Genomic DNA, 27,992 nt, shown 5'->3' with positions numbered 1-27,992 from the left:
TCACCCAAAAATGTAAAGAGCTCAAAAACCTGCAATAAAAGGTAAAAAAAAAACTGGGATTCAGTAAAATTTTTTAGAGACCTGTTTCAAAATACTTTTTATTCCAAGTTATTTCATAATGTACACCAATTTTTAAATCACAGCTTGTGACAGTCCTGTAAGAAGACTATTGGGCACAATGCATGTTGTAATGCTCAACAAAAAGCTTCAGCAAAAGAAGTTTTCAACATTTCATTTCTGGAGACTAAACAGGAAACAATGTTCTCATTTTTGAAAAATAAAAAACATTCTGGAAAATCAGAGAAGCGTATCCAGGAAGACATAACTACATATGCCAAAACGAAACGTTACAATAACAAAAGCTTGTGTTTTGTCACACAGTTCATTCATTCAGTCACTATCATCATCTGAGCCTCTGTTGGAGGCTTCATTGTTGGAGGCTTCGTTGTTGGAGCCCTCTTGCTCCGAATCATTGTCAGACCTCTGTGGAGAGCCCTCATTGTCTGATCCCTGATCTGACGCGGCTGCCGGAGATCCAGGCCGGGATTCGTCGTCGGATCCTTCAGAGCGACTCCTCTTGCTCTCGTTGTCCGACTGCTCCGAGTCGGACCGCTGCTGCTGCGGTCTCCTCCTCTTTACGGGCCGTTCGCTGCCAGACTCTGAAGGCGCTGAATTTCTAGACCGCTGAGGGCTGCCAGCCTCGCTACCCGACTGGTTACGCTCCTCCGCTCCGGAATCGCTGTCGGAAGCGATGCGTTTCCTGTGGCCTTCATCTTCATCTGAACCTGAGCCGCTGTCCCTGGGGTTTCTAGATGTACAAACACACAATTTTAGTGAGGACGTCAGCAGCTGAATGAAGAAATCTTAAGAAGAGCGTTTCTTACTTCTCCTCTGCTATTTTCAACCCGTCCTCATCGGAGGAGGAATCGGAGGAGGAAATGATGGCTTTTGATTTGATCTTCCCTTTGAGGGATGGCGGCATGCGCTCTGGCTTGGCCTTAATGAGGGGAAAAAGTGATTCGAATTAGTCGTATAAAAAACGTTATTATCCAGGTAATCACCCTTATGCGTTTACTCTTTACCTTTTCAATCTTCTTGCGCTCTCTAGGTTTGCGTTGCTTTTTGGGCCTCGAGCTTCCCTCATCATCTGAACCGTCATCCTCTCTCCTACCGGGTCTGAGAAAAAAAATGAAACAAAATTACATAAAATCTCAACTTTCAACCACTACCTACCCTTACTTATGAATTTACTCCCTATGGAAATAGGCACTAGCAATATATTTTGGGTAGACGTCAATGTAAGTTTCAATCCTACATTTTATGGCAAACAATTCCTTATGATTTATTGGATGCATTGAGAACTGTTTTGTAACTAAACTGTGATTTTCCGAATTGGATTGAATCGTGAAGTGGCCAAATCCCCCCAAACTTCACCCTTATTGAATCACTGCACATGTTCGGAGAGACGTTCACCTCTTTCGTTTCTTGCGGGATTTCTGCTCTCCATCTTCTCCTTCTCCATCCTCCACCTCGCTGCCACTCCCAACCTTCTTCTTCTTCTTCTTCTTTAGTGGTAGATCCTCATCAGAGTCATCATTGACAAAGTCATCATAGTCGCCTCCTTTCTTGCGCTAGTTAAAAATTATCAAAACATAAATGTATATATTTAAATGTAATAATAAGGTTCATACATCAACATCATTGCATTAAATATAATGTTAAAATATACAACAAATGCAATAATTAAAACATTAATCAAGAATCAATGGGTCTCATTCACTAATAATTGCATACGTTTTTCGTATTTATACGCACACTTGATCTTCTCACAAAAACTTGCCAGTGCTGTCCACCGACCGGAGTCACATTTAAAGAGGTATTGGATGCATTAACAAATATGACAACATTTAATTAATATGACAGACGCGCATCTGTATCTAAAATAAAACAGACAAGAGATCAAGTGATTGACGTTTGGACTTCTCATTACATTTACATGATGTTTACATTAGGCATAAAACAGACGTTTTTATATAGAGATCTAAAAAGTGAGGAAGGAAAGCGTGAAGATTTGTCATTACGTGCATCTTATTTATATGTGTAGAAAAAAATAAGTAGGCTAGAATAATGTATATAATAATAATGTAGATCATGTATAATAAAAAATAATACAGAAAATATTATAATATAAAATATAATCATATATACATTATTATACACATTATAATTATAGCCTAGTATTTGATTATAGCGTACGTGATTATTGCATATGAGTGGTTTTAGGTTTTCTTGAATTTTTGCATACATTTACAAGACATTTTGATACGAAAGTTTTTGTTGAAACACGATTTGTTTGTGAAAACATTTGTACGCACATTTTACGCACTAATTGTGCGTTCGCATTACTAATGAAATGAGACCCATTGTTAGTAACTATAGACCTATTTGTAAGTGTTAACATAAATTGAAATATTGTTCTTCATACTGACCGGTTAACTGAAGGTAAGAATTTTATATTATCAGTTAGGGATGTCCCGATACCACTTTTTCATTTCCGATTCCAATACCAGAATTCTGAATATCAGCCGATACTGATACATGCCCGATATACTATTGTAATTAAATGTGTATAGTGCTTTCTGCTACATCTAATATAATTTTAAAATGTAAAAATCAATAATTTAAAATGATTTACAAGTTACAGGAAACATTAGTAATGATTAATCATGGTAGTGTTTAGGAGAACATATAATGGGTATGTTTGATCAATTAACTATGCTAAATATTTTTTCTTTAATTGTGTAAAACTGTTATAGTAAAAAAGCTTTAGTGTGCAGATGGTTATTAAGGGAATTAAGTGCTTGACCGGACTTTTTATGCACATCCCGGGTGCAGAATTGATGCGCCTAAATCATCCTGTACACTACATTGCAAAAAATGACTGTCTTACTTAGTATTTTTATCTTGTTTTCTAATATAAATATCTGAACATTCTTAAATCGAGATACATTTACTTAGTAAGCAAGTGGCTTAAGATATTAAGTCTGGTTTTAATTTAAAATCTTAAAAATTTAATCATTTATTTCAATAAACAAGTCAACATATCAGCCAGTGCAGTAAGTTAAATCAACTTAAATTAAGTTTACTGAATTAAGTTGAAACTGGAATGAAGTTTATTTTTCTTTAAACTTGTTTCAAGTATAACCCTTCTTGATTTTCATCATTTATTTCAATAAACAAGATTTAAAATCTTAAGCCACTTGCTTACCAAGTAAATGTATCTCAATTTAAGAATTTTCAGATATTTATACCAGAAAACAAGACAAAAATACTAAGTAAGACGTTCATTTTTTGGAGTGTACCCTTATGGGCTTTGTGGGTGCAGAATTGATGCACTTGAATAACCCTAATCCAGAATATCGGATTGGGACATCCCTATCATCAGTTAAAAGAAAAAAAATTTGTTAAAGCATGGTGTGTGTCTATGGCCTGTAAATATGCCCGCAAGATGATGTGATCCTTCGCTGATCGCTTCTGTCCTAGACCCTGACCATATACATTGCTCTTTTTGCACAGAGAAAGAAGACACAGAATGTCGAGTTTGGGTGATTGTGCATAAAACAAGCAAGAAAGAAAACTGACAATGGGGCAAGCAACAAAAATCTTGAAAATTTTTCTTAAAGTGCCCATATTATGAAAAACTCACTTTTTCTGGGTTTTGGGGTGTTATTTTGTGTCTCTGATGCTCCCACACGCATACAAACTTGGAAAAAAATCCATCCATGTTGTTTTGAGTGAGATACAGGTTTCTGAATGTCCTCTGCCTTGAGTCTCAGATTGCGCGAGTTCCAACTCAGCTCCGTTGTGATGTAACTAGCCGTTTCATCACATTCCGTTTGAATTTTTCCGCCCACCACCCCACTCGCAGGTCTCCACCCACCAGGTAGCTAGAGAGCACAGAGCAGTCAGTCACTTCGCTCGCTGATACCCTGCTGTTATCATGTCTCACTGAAATAACAGCGCTATTTGGATATTATGGATTATACTCCCGCCTACTTTTAAAAACTAAGTTTTAACGCGTGGTTATTGGAACCCGGAGTAATCTTATATACAGTGTATTACGACGCAAATAGTCATCAGATTGTAGGCGATAAGACTTTCATGCGAAATCTGATGTAAACAACAGACTATGTATCTATATTTCACGGATTATACGCATTTGTGGACAAAAATTATCATTGGATGTATTTTATTGGACTTTCATGGATCATTCACACATCTGAAACAGACTGAATTCGATTCGCGATCGTTGTATCAACACAAAAGGTAAGAAGTCACGTTATATTTTGCATGTTGTCATCTTCTGTCACAAAATACTACATTTATGATGCTAGAGCATCTGTATCTCAAAACAGAGATCATACATTGATGCTAATCATGTAAATTATACCTTTTAAATGTATAGTGATGTTAAAATTGTTTGTAAACAGTAGGCTATAGATATTTTTGCAGGCTAGATAGTTTACAGCGTGGTTTTGAAAAATATTTAACGGCTTTATTTTACAATTCTACAAGAACTAAGTAATAGTGTTTTGCCAAACTAAAAGTTAGTAGTGGGGCGTGATCAAAGGAGCAGCAGCTCATAAATATGTAATGACTAGCTCAAAACGGCACAATCTGAAATGCCCTGAAACAGAGGCTCCTAGAGATGGGTAACAATCTTTTCCTACAAGCTATTTCGAGCAAATAACTTTTGAAACATGCTTTATGGAACTCATACACCTATTTAACTTGTGGAAAAGCAGTCATAAGATGGGCACTTTAAACACTAAATTCAAGAAAAATTCAAGAAAAATTAGCTTACCCCATTGGCAGATTTTTTTGCTTGTTTTATGCACGGGGTCACTTGGATTTGATATTTTTGGTCTAAAAACTAGACATATTTTCTTGGGTCGTTTTGCTCATCAAGAAAAAGCATCTTAATTTAAGAATTTTTAGATATTTTTACTGAAAACAAGACAAAAATACTAAGAATTTATTTTCTTGAAAATCATTTTTTGCAGTGTAGATATTAATCCTCTGGACTGATCTAGTGCTCTTTGATAATGTAATGTTGCATGAAAATCCTGGTTCTGTTGTTGATGTGTTGCTGCTGTTTGCATGTTTTAAATTAAATTAAATGTTTGTATTGTTTTTACCGGGTTACAAACAACCATCAAGTATATTTTTACTCAATGACAATTAAATATTAAAATCTTATCAGCTTATGAGAAAATGAACTGAAAAGAACATCTCAAGATGAAATGTAATATTCAAGTTCAGAGACTCACCCGTCCTCCACCTCCTCCCTTCTTCTTCTCCTTGGCTCCTTCTTTCATGCCCTCTGAGAAGTTGAGCAGGTTCTTGGTCTTCTCTACATATTGAGCTCTCTGCTCCAGGAGCTTCTTCTGCTCCTCAGCCACCTTGTTCTTCTTCTCCTCCTGCTCTCGTTGCATCTGCTGCCGCAGCTGGTCTCGCTCCTGCTCCTGTTTAGCGCGGTGCTCCTTCTCTTCCTCGTCCTGTTTACGAGCTCGGGCCACGTGGTACTGAGCCTGGCTCAGCAGGTCAGAGCACTGTCTGAGAAGGTAAATAAAGGGGGTCATTTCTGCATCAATTAAGCTAAAAAGCAGAAGTGCACAATTGTTGTCTTGGACAAGCAGATAGTCCTTTTTGGTCAATTGGATCACAAGTGGACAAGAGAGACACATTCACGTTTACAATCTGGCATTTTAATCCGTCTCTTTCAAACGCTTCTGTCCTGATTTCCGAGGGGGTGGTCTGTTGGCGAGTCCCTCTGTTTACGTATAAATGCGAGGCGGAGAAATTACGAATTTAAATTGAAGCTTACTTATATAAGAGTTCGCTGGTTGTGTTGTTAGCAAACATGCTGCACAGAGTTTAGTACATGTATATACCCTTACAGCTTTCTCTGATATTTCAGAGCAATTGAAGAAATCATTTTGCGAGCGCATGAAAGTTGCGCAAGCTTAAGCAAATGAAAGAGGCGGAGAGCAGCCGATTCAGTTTTATTAATGAAAACCTTTTGTTTAAACTGCATGTCATGTGACCATTACAAAACGCTACAAAAAATTAAAGATAATGTAGCTAATAAAATACTACTGATAAAAATTTTAATATGGATGAAAAATAAATAGTAAAAAAAGAAAGTTAAATATGCAAATGTGCTATTAAATTATTGACTTAAAATCTCATGGTGGTACTTCAAGTAAATAATTTAGGTAAAGGAGGTTCGGCTGACAAAAAAGCTAGGCTAACATCATGGTGCACTTATGTAAACCAAGGAGACACTCCGACATCACCAGGCAAAATGTTCGGTTTCACCGACTACACGACCGGAGTTTTCAAAAAGTTTCGGTTTCAGTGACCTAATAATGCATGTGCACAAATGGCCAAATTACATAGAAAAAGCTGCGGTTTTAAAAATACCCGTGTTGGTGTGGGTAGGTAAGAGAAATGACAACACCATTTAAGCATCATGTGAAACTTTCTCCTTTCTAAACAAGATCACGAATCTGGAAAAACTTACCTGGCTTCACTTGCTGCCAGTGCCAAATCAAATCTCATTTTGTCTCCAGCCTTACTGAGATAGCTGAAGTACCTGTGAGAACAGAAACAGGAAGATATGAAAGAGTAAATATCTTCAGTCAAAAGCCATGTTTCCATTTAAGGCTCTTAATGCAAGAAAAAAAGTAAAACGTTTTAGCTCGTCAAAAAGTTTACTGATACTGCTGATAAAAATTATTATTTTCGAATTAAATTTGCCCGCATTTCTTCACGTTTAGAGCATAAATGCAATGTTTATACCTCAAATGTTGCAAAATTTAGTTTGGAAAGACTTTTTGTCGAAAAAAGCACATTTATTTTAAATAACCGGAGACCCAAGGCTCCAAATACCAGATTTGACTTGATCCCAGCTGATATTTAGTTAGTGGTGTAACGGATCGCAGTTGATCCCTGATCCGTACGGATCACGACCCACGGTTCGGCTCGAATGTGATTCGCAAATTTAAATAGCGAAAGTTTATCATTTGTAAGTGTTTTAAATGTTTGCAAATGTTAACATTCAAGTGATTTTAAACTGTTTAACTGCAAGTGAAAAAGACGTTCACGGTTACGTTCACAAAATACTGGCAAGACAGTAAACTCTGATTACTCATGAGATTACGTGAGAATCTGGCAATCACAAGCATCTCTTTTATCATAAACCCCTTCGAAGCATCTGCAGCAGGCACGTATTTTGACATGACGTGTGATGCACATAAGTTCACGATGCACCAAACACATATTTTGACATGACGAGCCACACACATGATGGGCTAAATACATGTTTTGATGAGCTTTGCATCATGCAGCTTCGAAAAAGAAGGCAACGGGCGCTACTATTCACTTTGTTAATCTCCTCACTATCTGCTAGCAGCCTGTCCTCTGAACACACTGTAAAAAACGCGGTCTCTGTAGACCGCCCAGGGTTTGCAAACTGCAACAAAAACAAAGCGGTCAAACCTACCACCACAAAACATAACAAAGTGTTCCAGCCAATAAACGACAAGAAGGATTTGGGAGTGGGGGTTGGGCGCGTTCATGACTCGTTCAGAAAGCACAAAAGGGAGGGGAGGAGTTAGCTACGCTCCGTTTTGTTTGAACGTCAACAAGAAGGGACATTACACAGATTCGCTTAGAGCGCCTTTAAAACTTTATCTTGAAATTTCAGTCTTTCCCTAAAGTAGAAACGAGCTGTACTCACTTGAATTATTCAACTACTATAGGCGGAAGTATGGTACATTTTTTACGTGTCCGTGAGGATCTGCGTACAGTGTGCATGACACAATTTTCATCATTAGAAGAGTGCACATACTGTACTTGCACCGCCGGATTTTTGAAAACCCAACTTACATAGTATGCCTACGTCATGCATGCACCTACAGGAGTTGCATTGCATTTTTCGCTATGCGCATGCGTCGAACATCTGTGTACATGTACGAGTCAAATAAGCTTCACTTTGCAAAGCTGTGCGTTTCGACCTTGCATGTAAACGTAATAAAACAGAATATACTCCAGGCTTAAGACGCAGGGTGTAGTGACATTGGTTGGTGAGGATCTCACTTACCTGTGAGCCAGCTCCAGCTCTTTCACTGCACTCAGTACAGCCTTCAGGTTACTCTTCTCATCCTTCAGCACGAGTGTGGCCAACCTCTGTAGCACCAGTGCGACATTAAACATCAACACTGTGTCATTGGGAGCCACATGCCGAGCCTGAGGATTCACAGGAAGACCAGAAAAAAAATCACATCAAAAAGGCTCAAAATACCATTAAGGCATTAAACTTATGTGGGGAAAAAAATGCTGGCCCCAGCTAGCAACTTTTTTCAAAATCGCTGGCGAGGAAAGAGTTAACAACCTTAATAAGAGTTAAGGATACTTAAAATTAAATGACATTTTTATCTCGGGTCTTTCTTTTTTTTTTATTACAACAGAAAAGTAAAGTAAGTTGTGATGTAAGTTCCTCACCTTCAGAAGCATCTGTTTACATTCTTGCAGCTTGCAACATTTAAAGAGCGCCCGGGCCAAATACAGCAGCACTTCTGTGTTCTGATGTTTGTAAAACTTCTTCAAGCAGTTCTCATACTGATGAGCCGAAGAAAAAACAAGCGTAAGTCTAGGAGCACATTTACACCTGGTATTAAGATGCATTTTGATCGATCGTAACACAAGTGGAGAAGAAAAAAACAAATTCCTGTTCACACCTTGGGCCGTATTCACAAAACATTCTTAAGAAGAATGCCGATTAATTGCCTGTTTATTGCTTTGACATTTAATTGTCATACATTTTTTTGTTTATGAAATAATTTTCACAGAATGTTGTGATTATTTAAACTAAATCTTTTGCGAGGTTTATCTGGCAGTAAATATTTATACACAACACATTTTTAAAAGTAATCTGACACCGTCTCGTTTATACAGGCGCTGCAGCTCCCTCTTGTGTTTTCATTGCAATGTGCAATCATTGCGGTGATCTGAAATCAAACAATTGCGATAAGACGATTATTTAATCATTGTGACAGCCCTAGTCTGAAATGGCAATTTAATTAGTTTACTTCACATAGATTAGTTTAAAGAGGAATTCCACACTCATATAATGAAGTTTAAAGGCCTTCTCAGTAATATATGTCATGAAACAAAAATAAGTATTAGTGATAATATTAGCAAACATTTAACTTCCTCCGTAATAGCCTACATTAATTGTGAAATTACTTAACAGGTAAAAGTCGTTCTTAGCGGGAGGCGAACCGTTAATCGCTCCGTCATGTGAGTCGAGGGCTCCGAAACCGCGGGCACGCTTCATCCTCCGCGTCCATCTCTTGACGCATGAGCGCAGGAGACTAAGCCGTGGGCACGGAGAGTGAAGCACGCACACCCAGAGCGCTCGACCCGCATGACGGACCGATTGGGACATCCTGGAATTATATTTACGCACCACACCGCCTTAATACTAGCTGGCCTCTGTTACAACAGCGAATAACATCCTGTAGTAGTCTTAATGCATCACTCGTTTGTATTGCGTTAATCGCAAGGTAGTCAAAAGAATAATGGATAAGTGTATTGTTACCTCATTAGCAGGGTATCTTAATTCATTTATAAGCTTGTCATTTTATTCTTAAGACACAAATTTAAGATATTCTTAAGGAAAAAATTGAGAACTTCTTAAGAAATGTTTGAGAATTGCACTTAGGAACATTCTTGCGCACTTTTTATAACTTATCTTAAGAACTTTTTTTATTTTTTGTCTTAAGAATGTTTTCGTGAATCCGGCCCCTGGTGTCCTGATTACTTCGAGGGGAGGGTCTATGGATGAGTCGTAAAAACAAGAGCGTGTTTAAGTTTATGCACACTAATATTATGCCAGAGTACTGCTGCTTGTCTAGTAAACATGATCATCGATACGTAAGGGCTTTCATAGATTTCAGAGCAATTGCACACGCATGCATAATGAAAGACCGTGGCAAAAATATGGGATCACGCTAAAATTCAGGACTGATGTAAAAACATTGTGCTCGGTACATCGCATTAGATCAGTGCTTCTCAAATAGTGGGGCGGGACTCCCTGGGGGGGCTCGAAGCGACACCAGGGGGGGCGCGCGAGACCCCGGGGAAAATACTTTTTCAGGAAGTGCTTTTTTTGCACTGTCACTTAAAAACATTACACCCCAAACACGCTGATAAGCCGCTTGCGTTTTTTATTATTATTTATTGATTATATTTAATTTAAATTTTCAGTATTAAATGGTCAAAAAATATACTGTAAATAAGGATTGATTTTTTTATTACAGGCAAATTTATGCATTTTAAGTCTTTTCTGTTACAGACTAAAAAACAATGTTAATAAAGTTATTCTTTGTTGTTAGTTGATTGATATTTCTTTTGTTGTGTTTTCTTTAATGTTAATAAGGATACAATGTTTTGCAGATGTGTCATTTTATAGACAAATTATACTATTTACAGTGGCGGCGGAGAGTTGGGGGGCGCGAAATGTTTACTTCTTCCTAGGGGGGGCGTGACAAAAAATAATTGAGAAGCACTGCATTAGATCAACGTTCTTTTGTGTTTGTTCAAACACATTCAACCACCTTAAGTTTTCGACTACCTCGTCGGAGCCGATGGTGTAGTGGACGGTGCTCCGACACATGGTGCAGGCGCACTTCTGGCGACCCGAGTTTGAATCCCGGCTCGAGGTCCTTTGCCAATCCCATACCCCTCTCTCCACCCTATACTTTCCTGTCGTCTCCTTAATCACTGTCTATCTAATAAAGGCAAAAATGGCCCAAAAATATATAAAAAAAAAAAGTTTTCGACTACCTCTGAATGTGGTCGAAAGTGGACGAGCTCAAAACGTTTCACATCTTGTTTACGCCTCATCCACTTGTGATCCGATCCACCAAAATGCATCTTAACACCAGAGCCTAGAACGTAAACCTTCACATACAGAGGATGTTTGTTGATTGTCTCACCATTTGCACAGCACTGATGTACTGCTTCTGCTCCACATAAATGTGTGCCAGGTTCAGCCAGACGTCACTGATATCTGCTGTGGCTTCTCTCACCTGGGCGAAGACGTCTCGCGCTTCTCGGAAATAACCCTTGTGTGCCAACACAGCACCTGCGGACAGAAGAGAGAAAAACGATGATGTCACATCCACAAACTTTTTACGTTGCGTACTGCCAAGCAACAACGGTACTAAAACCTCTGCATTCAGTATACATCCATACAGATTTATGCACTTGGCAGATGACTTGGTATACTTTTCAAACCTAAACTCTTGAAGTTGCTGTTCAGAATAAGCCACAAAGTGGTTATGTGCAATGCTAGTTAAGCAGTAGATAAAGCACCTATGCCATTGGCAGCATATAGATTTTTGGAATCATTCCTCAGCACTTGTTTGTAGATGGCCAGAGCTCGATCCTGATGCCGCTTTTCCTGTAAAAAAAAACACACATGCAATAAACACACAATTCAGACAACTTATAACAGCAATGAGTGTCATATAACAGCACTGAGAGAGTCATTATAGGCACCTTTTCTCGATCTCTTGTGGGCTGGTGCAGCGTTTGAAGCCACACGTTACCAAGCGCCAGCATCGAATAGGTGTCGTTCTGGGTGGATGGCTGTTTAAGGATACGTTCAAACTTCTTCTGTCCGGGTCCCCACTCCTGCTTGGCCAGATGGAGGTTACCGATCAACGACCAGGCGTCAGGGTGATCCTAAAAAACATGTTTTATTAATACAGATCAAGAGGAACCTAAATAAATGTGGTATGATGGTAGGCATAACTACCTGATTGATCTGAAGAGCTTCTTTAAACCAGTCAGAGGCTTCGTAGAAATTTCCCTTGTCACGTGCCATCGCTCCAAGACGCAAGTAACCTGTTATAAGTTCAAATTAAAGCGTTTTTCAGAAATGCAGCACATAATCAAATAAAATCACAACGTGATGACACATACAGTCAACATAGTTGGGATGCTCTCTCAGGACGTTCTTGTAGAGCTTCTCAGCCTCGTGAAACTCGCACATGGCCTCATACAGTCTCGCCAGGTTATAGGAGGTGGTGACAGAGATGGCGTTGTAATAGTGCTCATCATGTTCGCCCTCCGCTTTTGCTCTCTCTAAAGACGCCAGGAAGTATTTCTACAAAAAATCAGTGTATAAATCAATCATTAATTAATAAATACAGTATATCCCATTTGCGTCTCCCATTGGTTAACTCTTCCCCGCCAGTGTGGTTTTTTTTAAAGAGCCACACAGATCCAAAATCAAAACGGACCTGTATTGCAGTGTGTCATGTAGCTGTCCATCAATGTAGACAATGTGCAAAGTAGTTAAACCAAAAAGTGCACGATTAATAAAGTTATTGGCTTCTAAAGTAAAGAGTCGACTCTGAATCGCTGAAACGAGTCGTTATATGGATTGGATCTCCTGCCTGACTTTTTCCACGTCACACGAACACTTCCACGTCACACGAGATACTAATCTCCGCCTACAGCCTTGCCCGCGGGAGAAACGAAAACTATGACCTGCCCACAGCTAGTTAGTGTGTGTAAACATCATATCATGCTGTGTTTACAGTATGTGTTTTTTCACTACGAAAGGAGACTTTTTCGAGGAGGGATTTACTAGACGTTTGGCAATGAAAGATGGTTCAGGTCCCACTTTATTTGGAACAACATGCGTCTCCTAACCACAACCTGCAAGTATGATTATAGCTACATACTTGCTTAAATGAGTTTAAAATGTCTATCGTCGTTTTAATTGCTTGGATTAATGATGAATGATATCGTTGTTTAAACTCTTAATATACTGTCAGAGAGTCACTTTAGCAAACGGCTAGCGCATGCTCACTTACGGTTTTGCTATGACCCGGTTAGTTTACATAAATGGTTAAATGAGTGTAAAATGTTAGTTTCTATCGTCGTTTTTATTGCGTGTATTAATGATGAAAGAGGTTGTTGTTTAAATTCTTAATATACTGTCAGAGAGTCACGTTAGCAAACGGCTAGCGCATGCTCACTTACGGTTTTGTTATGACCCAGTTAACTTAAATAAATGCTTAAATGAGTGTAAAATGTTAATTTCTATCGTCGTTGTTATTGCTTGGATTAATGATGAATGACGTATATTGATGTCGATAATGTCTTCTCAGTAAATAATGTTAGCACTAAGTCAATACATGTTGCACTATTGTTGGTCTGTGCCACTGATCTGTGGTCTGTGCTTAGACTGTGTCAGTTGACCAATCAGAGCAGTGTAGGCTACTGAAAGGTGGGGTTTAGGCAGACTGAGTCGTTGAACGGCTTCACACGAATCGTTTGGGGATCTCTGAGAAATGAAGTAATTTTACATTTATATTTTGAGAAAATTACAATGTTTTTGACCTTGCATGCATTTAAACCTGTTGTCCGGGACTTATAAACAGTGATAGGACGCTTAAAATTGGCATCTTACTGGCTCTTTAAAAGTTGCCAGTCAGCGCCAGCATTTTCACAAAAGTTGAATGCCTTCCAGAACATTTTTTTCTTTAAATATATGAACATACAATATATCAAATGAATGAACAGACACTCTGCTTTGAAAAAAAACATTTATCATACCTTCATTTGTTCTCTTTTCATCACCTCTCATATATGGGTAGGTTTCTTCAAAAATACCAAATTTTGAGCAAAAAGCTGAGATAACTGCATTTTTGTAAAGGACTTTTGTTAGAGATCAAATCCAGAACGATAATCAAAACACAGAGTTTATATTGTTTTTGAATCATTGTATGCTTTAGTTTATTAGTGGGGTAAGAGCTCCACCTAGTGGATAATAGCGGAAATATGGATCTCTGTAAAAACTCGTCAGTGGCGGGGAAAAGGTTAACATTGATGAAGATTACAGACCTGCAAACTCCTCAGAGAAAAAAAGGTGACAGTGTCACGCGGGGGGGGGGGGGGGGGATTGGGTGTACTTTTGGGGCGGTTACCCCAGCTCTATTTTTTGTGTGATTTTAATATGATTCTGGACGTGACTTAACAAAAATCACCATACTTTAATCAAAAATCAATGTTAAAACATCATTGAAGCTTAAGGAGAATGACACATTTAATATTTTACAAATGTTTTTATTTACAACTCACGGAAACGCCTGGAAGTGTTGTGAAGCATGACACTGAAATAAAAAATAACAAGAGACAGACAGAAATAAAAATATATATATATATTTTGCCGATGTTCGTGCGACAGAGCCACTTTGTCCTCAGCCGGCATCTGTGCAAGGATGACGATGATGGGCCATTGTGAATGGCAGTGAGTGCTCCACCAAAGTGCCCAGAACCATTGCCTGAAAGTAAATTAAAATCATTAAAATATAACCTTGCAAACTATCATACATAGGACTAATATGATAAAACAACGTGTCTCCATACTGTATGGCTGATATGCAGTGAATATCAACATACATTTCTGTTCAATAATTATTATAATAATGCATTTTATATGTAGGGCTTCTTACATTGAATAAACAATCTCAAAGTGCTAGTGTTCATAAATGTAAATTCAACTTATAACACAATGTAAAGATTTCATTGACAGACTTTGATGCAAAATGTAGCCCTTTATTATACAGAAATTTGCTGTTGGTGTATTAGCCTAGGACAACACGCTCGCCAGATTGTTTTGTCTAAACAGCCCTGTTGTTAAAAAATACTGTTTACCAGGTATACAGCCACCAGGAATAAACGGGGCTAGGCTAAATCACATTCACAACGCGATGTACAAAGATTAAGTGCATGCATTTAAAAAATATAGGTATGTATTAATTAGTTTAAGTTGAGGTAAGAACATAGTAAAATATTGAAAAACGGTGGGTTTTCCTTTAACATTACTCTCGCATCAGCTATTGTGTAAACATTTACCCACATCACGAATGACTGCCTGGCCTGCGCAAGCCAGCCACCGTAATGAAGTTATTCAGGGTAACGTTACCTCAGAATTCGAGTAGTATCCGTATATCTCGGAACTCAGGCCAGAGCACCCGGGTAACGATAAGCCTAGCTAACAATCGTCCTGCTAAGTTAGCTAACATTAGTCATTTTGCTCGAAGCATAGGCAAACTTTATGCAAGGTCTACGTTTGTGCATTACTCGGCGTAGACTCGTTCCTAAAAATACAATATAAGCGGTAGCTAACGCTAATTTAAATCAAGCAAACAAGTAGTTGTTGTTTTTGGTCCAAAAAAGTTGACTTACCTTGAATAAGATGGTTCCTTCACGTTAAAAGTGTCCATCAGACTCGCGTGGTAGCCAGGTGTGTCTCTCATCCAAAGGACCGCGCTCACGCGCTGTCTTCAAGATTCTGAAGGAAGTGCTAAGATTCCGATTGGCCCAGAGAAAAGCAAATGCCACGATTCCGATTGGCCCAGAGAAGTGTCAATTATAAGAATTATCCAATAATGTTTGGCAATTCTAGCCCGCATGGCATTCAGATAAAGGGCAGCCTCCCGACCCCCCCCCACCACCTCAAAAAAAAAAACTCTCCGGTTCTACGCGATTCACGTGAATGACCCAATTGACCAAGAAAACGGCGATTGTCGCCGAAAAGCGACAAGTTTGCAGGTCTGAGATTATATTTGAAATAATGTACACTGATTACTAAAAACATGTGTTAAAATAAATAGAAAAAGAAATGTCACTTTACTTTGGCTTCTCCAAGATTTCCCAAACGGAAGTGCAAAGCCCCCAAGTTGTTGAGGATCTCAGGGGGAACATCAGCTTGGACCTTCTCTTGCAGGATACGAGTGGCGGTGCCATAAGCAGATAAAGCACCCTGCGTGACAGATTCACAGAGTCAAATAACAACTAAAATTGACCTTACACAGGCATACAATAAAACCAAGAATTTTACCTGAATGTCAGTTTGTTCCAAAATTTGCGCCAGCTCAATCCACGCTTCCACATCATCAGAATATTGCACAGTGACTTTTTTCAGATGTTCCTACAAAAACAGTCATAAAGCTTGTCATTGTCATACAAAAAAAAAAAACACTGGCTCACGTGTCAAACAATGATGTCATACTTTTGCAATGTCTCTCTTCTCCTGGTCATCCAATGTGGCATAAAGCGACCCGAGGATTTTCATGGTCTCGTAGTTATTGGGATAAGCCTTCAGGACCTTTTCAAAGCATTGTGCGGCATTCTCCTTGTCTCTACGATAGACGTACATCTGACCCAGGCCGAAGAAGGGCAGTACAAAAGTAGGTGATGCAAACTGAGTGGCCTGGTAGTAGTACTGGAAGGCTTGGTCATAATCCTCCTGGACAAAACAGAGAGACAAGCACAGATGTATGGGCACAGGCATCGCACAATCCATTCTTTAGTGTAAAAATGAATAAACGTCTCTCTCTCTCTTACCTGGACGTGAAAGGAACGAGCTAACTGATAGCAGCTCTCTGCCTGCATAGCTTCCACCTCCGTGTTGTGAAAGGCATGAAGAGCCAGATGCTGCACTTTGCTATAGTCCTTTTTGAAGAAGAAATGGTTGGCGAGGTGATTGAGCACCATGGGGTTGCTCGGGTCGATGGTGTATGCTCTGGAAAGCAGCTGAACTCCGTTCTTGATGGAGTCGGCCTCTTTATTGTTCAGCTCGAGCACGGCCAAACCTACCAAGGCCCCCACGCATTTGGAGTTCAGTTCCAAGGCTCTGCCGAACGCCAAGCGAGCTTTCTCCAGTTTGTTGAGCTTGACAAAGCAATGGCCCATGCCAAGCCTCACCTCGGCTGGACAGGACGATTTGAACAAAAAGAAGCCTTGTGAGTCTTTACCAGTCAAGGAAAATCGGGAAGTTATGGGCTTGGTATAACAGACAAAGCTTAGATAAATAAGGACATTTAAAAGTAGCTTTTATAAGTGTTCCTTGGAAAACATTGTTGAAAATATTTCCAGATTTGTCAGTGAAAGTTATTTTTTAGTTAAGACACCAAAAACATGCATTTTAGTCTGGGATTAGGCTTAAATATTGTCTGTGAAACCAGGCCGTGTATTATAATAACACATTTGGCAGCTCACCTGGACAGCCAGGGTTGGTGCGAAGCGCTTTCTTGTAGTAGGCCAGAGCTCCTCTGTAATCCTTTTTGTTGAAAGAGATGCACGCCTTACCTGTTATATGACATGCATTTCTTATTTAGATAATTCAAAAAATATCAAAAGTCACAGATGAATACGACTTGCAATGCATAAACCCAATTTTTACCCAGCAGTGCAGGGATGTTGTTTGTTGACTGGTTAAGGACGAATTGAAACTGAGCATCTGCTTGATCCATCTTATCTCCTTCCAGAAGACAAAAGCAAGCTCTTCCCAGGAGATGGTTCTAAGAAAATTTGAAAAAATATGATAAACATTAATATCATTACAATAAAAGAGGGTTTTAATCATGCACTCGGATTTATTAAAAAGTTAAAGATTTGTATTCCTCATGCTAAACAAAGGCAAAGTGTCAAAAAAGCAGTTAATCGCTAGGGATGCACCGATATGGAAATTTTGGCCGATACCGATAACAGATAACTCTTTATATTTGGGGGCCGATAACCGATATATATATATATATATATATATATATATATATATAGATAGATAGATAGATAGATAGATAGATATATATATAGATATATAGATATATATATATATATATATATATATATATATATATATATATATATATATGAAGAGTTTGGTTCCAAAACGCGATAAACGCCATTTTTGAAAAAAATGAGTTACTGCCAAAATCAGTATTATATCAGGTCAGTAGTTAAAAGTAAATACTTAATTTTACGCAAAATCCAATATCCGCCGTGTTATTCTGTCATCTTTTCTCCCTTTTTTCCCAAAATGCGATAAACGCCACTCCCCCTTTTTTACAGAACACAATGAATCCCACAGCGCACCATTCACGGAATGTAAACAAACATGGCGGCGCGCTGAGTACATGGAGTCCTAGTTTTCCTCATCTACTTTGTACTTTGTGATCAACAAACAAAACAAAATAATACTTTAATTGCATTGCTAAACCTGTGATTTTTCTGTGATGGGGAAAGAAACGTAAGCCATCAACATCTAATAATTTCCCTGAGAGGCACTCGGGAGACGGGTGCTTGTTCTCCCGACAGCATCAAGCTTCTCATGCTAACACATTGACCCCAGAGGATCTTATGAAAAACTTTCCATAATTTTACTCAAAGTCAACGAAAATCGAGCAGGACCAAAAACATTTTACAGCTGATCGCTGTGAAAGACGTTAAGCGAAGACGTCAAGTATAACCGCAATGACAGGGTTCTTACTATGACTAAGTAAGTGTGTTGATTAATGTTTATATTTTTAATTAGTGTGTACAACTCGTCAACTAAATGAATATAACATGGCAAAGATGAATGCACATTTATATAGGCTATTGATTCAATAGATTTATAGCATTTTGAAGAAAAACTTGTCATGGATTTATTGCATTTTGTGGAAAAAATAATCCGTTTTTATAATAAATCTTTGAAAATCAAGTTATGGATTTGAATTTTTTATGTTTTTATAACCTAAAGATGCTGTGTAAAAGTTTGTAACAGAAAATAGTTGTTTTCATCTTGTCACTTTCTTGGTATAGAAAACACGTTTTTACCAAAATTTGTCAAAATGGATTTATTGCGTTTTGGAACCAAACTCTTCATATATATATATATATATATATATATATATATATATATATATATATATATATATATATATATATATATATATATATATATATATATATATATATATATATATATATATATATATATATATATATATATATATATATATATATATATATATATGCCGATAAATATTCATATTATTTTCACAATGAAAAACTTCCAGACCGCGGACATCTTGTCTTTGCACTAGACTAGCATACTCTTCTTAAGACCGCAACACGTGTCATCTTCGTGCTATTTCACAGAAAGCACCAATCAAAACTCCACATGGTCAGCAATGAGCAAGTGAAGTGGTTCAACAAACCAAAAATAATCCATCATTTATTGGCTTTCATTTATCGGCCTAATTTTGCTATCAGACCGATAACCGATAATATTAAAAATAAGTAGGGCTGTGCAATTAATCGTTTTTCGATTTCAATTTCGATTTTTGCACATTTCGATTGCAAAAACAAGATAATCGAGGGAGATCGATTAGTGTGCCGCATTTCTGTTATTTCGTTTTGAGTCATTAATCCGACGCGTCATAAGCAGCTGCGCCTCCCACACAAAGTAGAAATCCCCATGTATTTGTTCAGTTTTATGCTTTTCAAGCGAGCGGAGGCAAACTATCCCTCACGTTTAAAATATCAGCTGGATCGTGGCGCCGCTCTCCGTGCAGAGAGCTGCTCACTCAGTCATCTGTTTAAAGTCAGGTCACTAATAATCCTGTTTATGTTTGTAAAGTTATATGCATTTCAAGCGATCGTGTTTAAAATGTGAATCGCGTTCTGCTGGCACTTAAACACTACTGCTTTGACACGTGTAGCCTTCTGCAGCAACACTAAACAATGCATGTATGCAGGGCTTGACATTAACACCCGCCAAATGCGTGTAGATTTCGGCTGCGACCGTTTGTGGAGACGCGCGCGCGTTCAGCTGAGCGTTGCGGACCAAATCGCCACCTCCCAGAGAGCGCGCGAGAGGTGATGGATTTGCGAATGCACAAGAAGACGCAGTCTGAGCGCATACACACTTCGGGAAAGATACAGCAATTGCATGGAAGTGATTGGAGAGATATATATTGCGTGCACATTCTCAGTGCAACAGCGGAGAGAAATTCAGCGCATTCCTGAATGCACACGAAATCAAATGAAACCCGCCAGCTGAGAGGTTCGAACTTCGCGCATCATTTTAATGTAGGCTACTTTGGGCAACAATAATGCCCTCTCGACAGTAAGTCATTAAAAGTCTTAAATCACTTTTAACAGAAATCATGATCAAGCATATAAAATACAATCTGCATAAACAAGTTGAAAGTAAAATTCATGTACATTTCTTGACTGCTGTTGTTAATAAATATTTAAAGTGGTTGTCGAGGGGTTTTGTGTATATCTTTTCAGTTAATCTTCTACACCCCTGCTCCACTTTTAATATATTCATTCTATGTAAATCTATTTATGCCTTACTAGACTGTTTCTATGCACCTAAATATATGATATGATCTATACTGATATACCTGGTATATACCAGCTAATGTTGTCCTAATTTGGGTGGTCAGACTGCATTTGAAATTCAATCTGCATCTAATTTAGCTAAACCAAGTAAATTTGCTCAAATTAAAGTCATTTTAGGATGCCAAAGTCAAGTTTAATCATATAAAATTTATTAAAATTGTGGCCTGTGAAAATGCTTTGGAAAACAACTAGCCACTTTGGCTGGTGAGCAAAAAAGTTAATGTCAAGCCCATGTATAAATGCATGTTTTTACAGTCATTTAAGTAATCGTGTTAAAAAATCGAGATTAAGATTTTTATCAAAACAATCGGGATTATGATTTTTCCCATAATCGAGCAGCCCTTAAAATAAGCAGTTATCGGCCGATAACGATATGTCGGCCGATATATCGTGCATCCCTATTAAGCGCGTGACAGGGTATTTCTGGGCCAAACTCACTCCTCTTTCCTACAAGTTTCAGAAAGTAACATAGTTAACTGTTACGTATCAGTGACCCCGCCCTTATTCCTTTAATGGGAACTTCCCCCGGAAAAACACGCCCACATGTCAATCAGAGTGAGAGCGAGAAGGCTCATCATTTGCACTGTTATAAATCATAAACAACACGAACATATAGCTGTGCTGCACTCGTAACTCTTTATCTCCTCACAACATACGCTTTCAAGAGTTCTGACAACTCTTGACAAATCTGACAAAAGACTCTATGGGCATATGAAAGATGAAATACTACTCTATAGGTACCCAAGATTAACATGAGATTGGCAAAAACTGTGTGTGTTATGTAATCTTTAACAAATAAAGATAAATAAAGATATTTCTAAGCCGTCAGATTCATTTACCTGATCATACATAATAATCTTGTCTGCCATAGTGTACAGAAGAGTGGACTGGTTGATGAGGTCCTTCTTGGTATCTTTGTTCTTCTCCTTTCGAGCTTGTTGGACATAGTAAGCTGCTAGAGTGTCCAGACACGTCATCTGGTCCTTCTCATGGTCTCTGTAGTCGAGGTTTCCGTCGATACGTGCCGCCTCCAGCAACTTGACGAAATCTTCTGTCTTTCCTTGTTTGTAGTACTCCAACTAAAAAGAAATAATATATAATAGGAATGAGATATTTTTGCAGTACAAGTAGTAAAATAAAAATTCTGTAATGTGGACCAAGGGCAAGTTTGAGAGAGTTTAGTGGACTGTTTTAAATGCTTTTTAGAAGAACTGTTAGAATAACTAGTATTTTTTGGGGTTGAAAATTAAACTCCCGATCAAAAGTTTGGAATCACTTTCTTATTCTTTATCTTTTTTCTCATTACAGAACATTAGCAAACTCACCAAAACTATGGAATAACACAAATGTTACCGTGAGAATTATGTTGTGACAAAAAGCATCCAAAATAAATCAAAACTGTTATAGTTTATCATCTAAAGTAGGGCTCTGTATCACCAACAATGTCACAAAAAGATACGTACCCCGATACAAGGCCACGATACGATAAACATCACTATATGGGTCAATTTTTAATTACATTTTTTTATTAAGTAACATTACCTGTTTATCGTACATTGAACAAATAGTGTTTTTAATCCCAAAAGGTGTTGTGAGTGGGTTATAAGTAAGAAGCACGCACTTCATTGATTTTAAATGCACGCAATAGTTTTACGACCTGACATGCTGTCTTTTCGTCCAACACTACTTTAACTTCATTACTCATCCTATGCAGCAGTTTAGGTTAAGATATTTGTGATATAATGCGCTTTCATGCTAAACTCATTGAGAGGGGAAGAGAGAGAGTTTCCATTAAATATATGTGCAAAAATTCAGCGTTAATTTCTAAATGTCGACAAAAAACTATGACAATGTTTCCATTAACCAATGTTATGTGGCTAAAATGTAATTTTGTTGTATCACAAAGTCATTCCAAAAACCATATCGATGGGTGTGTTTGATTTTAAATGGCACACGCAGACTGAGATTCGGATTACATCAAAATACCACGAGAGCGTCTCGAAAGCATAAAAAAATCCAGTCTGGTTTCTGTACCACCCATAGTACGGAGACCGCTCTGGTCAGGGTCACAAACAATTTGCTTGTGGCTGCTGACCAGGGCTTTCCATCTCTTCTTCTGCTCCTGGACCTCTCAGCTGCCTTTGACACTGTTGACCATGCCATCCTTCTCCATCGGCTACAACACTATATTGGTATTTCACATACAGCACTTCAATGGTTTCGTTCCTACCTGACTGATAGAGTTGCGTATGTGACCCTGGGTGGAGCTTGTTCGTGGCCACACACACTCAAATGTGGAGTGCCTCAGGGCTCATTCCTTGGCCCTTCTCTTTTCTCCATCTATATGCTCTCCCTGGGCCAAATCATCAGCAGGCATGGAGTTGCCTTCCACTGCTATGCTGATGATACCCAGCTCTATGTCAGGCTGGACCCCACATCCCCCGTATCATCACTTTCCACTCTAACTGCTTATCTGGAGGCTGGGCATGGATGACTGACAATTTTCTTCAGTTAAACAGCTCTAAAACTGAGGGTATCCTCATTGGGACCCCACACCAACTGCGATCCTCCCCCCTGACTGTTTATTCATTCTCTGGCCACGATATTCCTCTTACATCCTCTATAATAAACTTGGGGGTACGATTCGACCCCCACCTATCGTTTAACACCCACATTCAATATATCTGTAAAAATGCATTTTTTCACCTCCGGAACATCTCCAAACTTCGCCCTTTTCTCTCTCTTTCTGATGCAGAGAACCTGCTTCATGCTCTTGTCTCTTCAAGACTCGACTACTGTAACGCACTCCTCATCGGGATCCCTGGTGGTAGCATTCAGAGACTGCAGTACATACTCCACTGGCTTCCTGTTAGGTTTAGGATTGAGTACAAGATCTGTCTCCTTACCTATCAGTGTGTCTACGGCAGTGCACCATTGTACCTAAAAGAACTAATCAATGGTCATAATCCAATCCGACATCTCCGTTCCGCTAATAGTCACAAACTCCAGGTCCCCAAGTCCAAACTCCGCACTATGGGAGATAGGGCCTTCCAGGTGGTTGCACCTCGACTGTGGAATTCCCTCCCCAACTACCTGAGGTCACCACGGTCCTTAGAGGTTTTTAAAAATAAATTAAAGACCTATTTATTTTCTATTGCATTTTCTTAATATAATCTTGTTTTTATGCTCCTCTTGATTGTTTTTATGATGTTTTGTTTTTACCTGTGTACCTGTAGCACTTTGAGTCATGTCCTTCATGTATAAAGTGCATTATAAATAAAAATTATTATTATTATTATTATTATAAAGAGCAGTCGACTCCTGAATTGCTCTTGCGGTATTTTGATGTGATGTGCTTGTTGGTTTTTGTGACGCCACATGAAGTCGAACATACTAGAGCTGCCTAACGATTAGTCGCGACTAAAGCCCGATTTATAGTCGTGCGTAAGCTCTATGCCGTAGGTTATCCGTAGCCTGTGCGTAGCTCTCCGTAGCCTGACGTCCACCTCGGAAAATTTTTAACAGCGCGTCAGTTCTACGCGGACCGCAAGCGCTGTGATTGGTCCACCAGAACCCCTAACGTCGGGGAAAAAAACTGCGTCATAGGTATTTCCGTTTGCGACGGTGAAAACAAAGATGAGCCAAGTTGAGGAGTGATTTAACTCAAACTGCAGTACCAACGCCGTCGCGGCTACGCCGTAAGACCTACGCACATCTATAACAAGCCCTTAATCGTTTGCAGAATAAAAGTTTTTGATAACATATTAAATGACAATCCTTCCTAAAATGCATTAAACTTTTGTTTACAAAGACGTGAAACTCACCGAGTGGTCAGGGGTGTTCACTGGTATGCTCACACAAAAATCGCTGCACAATACGCATTCCAACAGGTTTTATCGTAGTTTTTGCCAACTCCATTGACTTGTATTAGATGTGGTGTGAGGTACGGTATTACTCCGCACCGGGAACTTTGTTTCTATTCTTGCAATTGGCAATGGTGGATTATCTCCACCAACTGGGCTGGAGTGTCTATTATTCAAGCTCTCAACGGAAGAATATACGGGTGTGAGCCGTTTGGAAAAATATGTCCACAAGTTAACAACGAATGCTAAAACAACTGTTGGAAAGCATCTTTTGCAGCGATTTTTGTGTGAGCATACCAGTGAACACCCCTGACCACTCGGTGAGTTTCACGTCTTTGTAAACGAAAGTTTAATGCATTTTAGGAAGGATTGTTCCAGACAGTGCACCATTAAACCCATTGTAGAGGTGGGAGGTGAAACGCAAACACCGGAAAATTCTCGGGGCAGCCGCATATGTCCAAATTTCAGTCAAAACCGTTCTATTTCATCATAAACAATCTGAAAACAGGGCTTTAAGTGTAAAATACAGAACTTGTCCTTTAAAATACACTGTCGCTAATTAAATTTTAGCTTTCTAATAAAAGAAATCAATAGGTTGGCACAAGTGTTTCCAAACTTTTTACTATTAGTGTAAACAAAGCTGTTTATTATTTTGAATAGGGATACATTACCTGTCTGAAAAATATTTTTACATACAGGCTACATGTCTTTCCCCTTATGAGAAAAAGAATAACAAGCTATACTACAGCTAAATATTATATATATACAACAAAAAGAAATTAAAGAACAATTTCTTAACAAGAAGGCTTTTTAAGTGCAAATTTACAGAGCATCGGTAAATAGAGAATAAAGCAGTGTCTGAAATTAAAATTAAGACAGTAGGCTTGTGCATCTGTACAGAAGGCAATGAATATTTATTATGGCATTTTTAATAGTATATTAGTAGATAAAATTAATGTTTATCTATAAAGTATGAAAACGAATAAATCATTATTTTGGCTTAATTAAACTGGATAGATCATTTTTAGTAAAAAGATTTGTCATCATTTCAGAACAAATTAAAATGAACTTACATTAGAAAACAATTTACATTATATCCGAGTGCTACTTGGTCAAAAATATGTAGAAATATAGCCTATGCGAGTAAAAAAATTACAAAACAAAAATGTTTAGCTCACGTGGACTGAACAAAAAGCCGTTAATTAAGCGGACTCTCTGCAACATAATGGACGTGTTGAAACAGTCGAGTCGCAGGTGATTTTCAATGTTTTGTAATGTTTCACGCAGATACTGTTGATGAAAAACTTTCATATCTAAATATCCAGGTAAGAGTCAAGTGTTCAGTCAGTTAATAATAAAGACGCCACAGTTAGTATTCTGTCATCTTAGTTTCACTTTTGCATAGTAGGCTATTACTAGTGATGGCCGTTTTCGAAGCACTGCTTCATGAGGCTTCGAAACATTTACGAATCTTTTGTTTCGAATCAGTGGTTCGGAGCTTGTTTCAAACTGGCCCAAGTCACGTGATTTTAGCAAACGAGGCTTCATTACGTCATAACTGTTTCGAAACGTTTCGAAAATCCGATGGTTCACCACTAGGGGGAGTTGATCACATGACCAGTGTCTAATATGTTTATGAACTCGGGTCAGTTTTATTATGAAACTTCATAAAACATTTATCCTTCTGACTAATAACACTGCCATGTTGTCTACTTTTTGTTTATAGACAGATTTAATGACAAAAATATGCATAATTAAAAGGGTAGTTAGTTTTATTCATTTGTTTGCCCTAAATAAATCTAAAAACACATAATACACTTTTAACTATGTCTTAATTAAGTTAAATAATTTTTTGTAACATATTTTAATAAAAATCTTGCTATTATTTTGTAAAAAAAAAGTGTAAAATGTTTGGATACATTTGCTTTTACACTATTTTGGCCAGCAGGGGTCGCCAGCGTGTGTGGGTTTCGAACTGCTTCGAAAAACTGAATCAATTTTCAAAGCAATTGGTTCAATTGATTCGAAGTTTCGAAAAGCTTCGTTTCTCCCATCACTAGCTATTACATTCTGAATAGAAATGTACGAAAAACAAGTTACTCTCTTAACTCTTGACAATCTATTTTGCCTTTATATGGTGTGAAAAACAAAAAGCTATATATTAATTTTAACTTGAAAAGCGCAGTTACTTCTCATCCATGCGGTTAAGCTTCTCAGTGCTGTGGCTCATTGGTTACATAACACTTCCCTACTATTCGACTATGGGGTTCATAGTAGAATCAGACCTCTCCGAATCATATCGTCGAATTCTCGACTATAAGAAGTCAGCCCTAGTCAAAATTATAATTTTTAATGCCAAAAATCATTAGTATATTAGTTTATGTAAAAAATGTATATGTAACAAAATTACCACTAGTAATATGTGTTGCTAAGGACTTCATTTGGACAACTTTGAAGGCAATTCTCTTAATATTTTAATTTTTTTGCACTCTCAGATTTGAGATTTCCAAATAGTTGTATGCCAATTTTCTCTATATTATATCTACATATATTAAGCTTTCAGATGATGTATAAATCGCAATTTTAAAAATTGACCAATATAACTGGTTCTGGGTCCAGGGCCATATATACACCTATTCCGGTGGGGCCAGGGAAAACGTTGTTAGGACAATTACATGTCACCTCCTTACAGAAGAAGGAGGAACAGAAATTGCTCGCAAAAGGGACTAATATAAAAGTTTTCTTGACTTACAGCGAGTGCGATCCATATGTGCAGCTGTGTGTGCTCCTGTTTGAGAATACTGATGACTTCATCTCCTTCAGGAAGCTGATCAAAATCAAGCTCAATAACCTGAAAGACAAAAGAAAATATTCAGTCCTACAAAAAGTCTAAAATTAAAATGAGCACAAAACACAACCAGTGTTTTAGCCACAGTGAATAATAGAAGAAACTTACATGTACCTTAAGATTTTAAATATAACACATCTGTTGCTAGGAATAATACTTTCGATGCTTCTGTCACTTAATAAATTTAAGGTACTTCAAAAGACATCCCATGTTAAATTGCTGTTGTGACTGCAGTTTGTGCTATCTCTGTCTTTTTTTTTTTCTTTTTTTTTTTGCTGGCACATTTGCAGGGTCACTCATGTAAAAGAGGCTTTTAATCTCAATGAGGTTTTAACCAGGTCAAAGCAAAAAAAAAGAAATTAGAAGATTGTACCAGATGTACCAGACAACAATAACATTTAGATGATGAAGTCATAATATAAACATGATAAAATCAGCAGCAGTGTTTCTATACAAGATGCAGGACAGCTGACAGAAATATTCATATTACAAGACATTATATGCATGACTTGACTGGCTATCTCTTAGTTCACTAACGAATTACTATAATTCACATTTAGTTTGCCGTTTTGACGTGAACTTATGAAGACCGCGCGACTGATAGCATGCTAGCTGCTAATCAATATCAGCAGCTAAAATAAATAAACGTTAAAGGACGAAATCAACGCGTACCTCGTCTGTGTCCCGCAAAGGGATTTCAATGGATCCCCGAGACATGGTCCAATTTAATCCTCAAACCCAACAGCTCAGGAACTGGTTGTCTTTACTGGTTTCCAGTGATGATACCCAGCAGCAACAACTGCCTCACACCAGCCTCACACACACACGAAGCCTGAACAACAAATGACGCTTCACTTCCGGGTTAGCCGCCGGGCACTTCAAATGAAAAGTAGCCCAAATTTTATTCAGGTTTTTTTATTAATTGAAGTTAGATTACCATATGAATCAAAATCTAA

The 27,992-nt window shown here is 38.1% G+C and overlaps 1 protein-coding gene across 1 annotated transcript; it reads right to left on the bottom strand.

The window, feature by feature from the left end:
* Nucleotides 1-80: 80 nt before the first annotated feature.
* Nucleotides 81-27,880, bottom strand: ctr9 (CTR9 homolog, Paf1/RNA polymerase II complex component). The gene is made up of 22 exons (XM_055213567.2): nucleotides 27,709-27,880; nucleotides 26,941-27,039; nucleotides 21,165-21,404; nucleotides 17,336-17,453; nucleotides 17,152-17,241; nucleotides 16,498-16,862; nucleotides 16,163-16,399; nucleotides 15,992-16,081; nucleotides 15,785-15,913; nucleotides 12,058-12,241; nucleotides 11,891-11,979; nucleotides 11,632-11,817; nucleotides 11,446-11,533; nucleotides 11,067-11,215; nucleotides 8,569-8,685; nucleotides 8,168-8,313; nucleotides 6,587-6,658; nucleotides 5,331-5,616; nucleotides 1,474-1,631; nucleotides 1,083-1,176; nucleotides 885-997; nucleotides 81-808 (listed from the first exon to the last, which is right to left on the bottom strand). Exons 1-22 carry the CDS (start codon nucleotides 27,751-27,753, stop codon nucleotides 391-393), a joined length of 3,513 nt encoding a protein of 1,170 aa, XP_055069542.1. The 5' UTR covers nucleotides 27,754-27,880; the 3' UTR covers nucleotides 81-390.
* Nucleotides 27,881-27,992: the final 112 nt, after the last annotated feature.

This window comes from Misgurnus anguillicaudatus, chromosome 21 (genome assembly GCF_027580225.2).
Source record: "Misgurnus anguillicaudatus chromosome 21, ASM2758022v2, whole genome shotgun sequence".
NCBI lineage: Eukaryota > Metazoa > Chordata > Actinopteri > Cypriniformes > Cobitidae > Misgurnus > Misgurnus anguillicaudatus.
The sequence above is the reverse complement of the archived record's forward strand: the minus strand, read 5'-3'. Positions and strand labels throughout refer to the sequence as shown.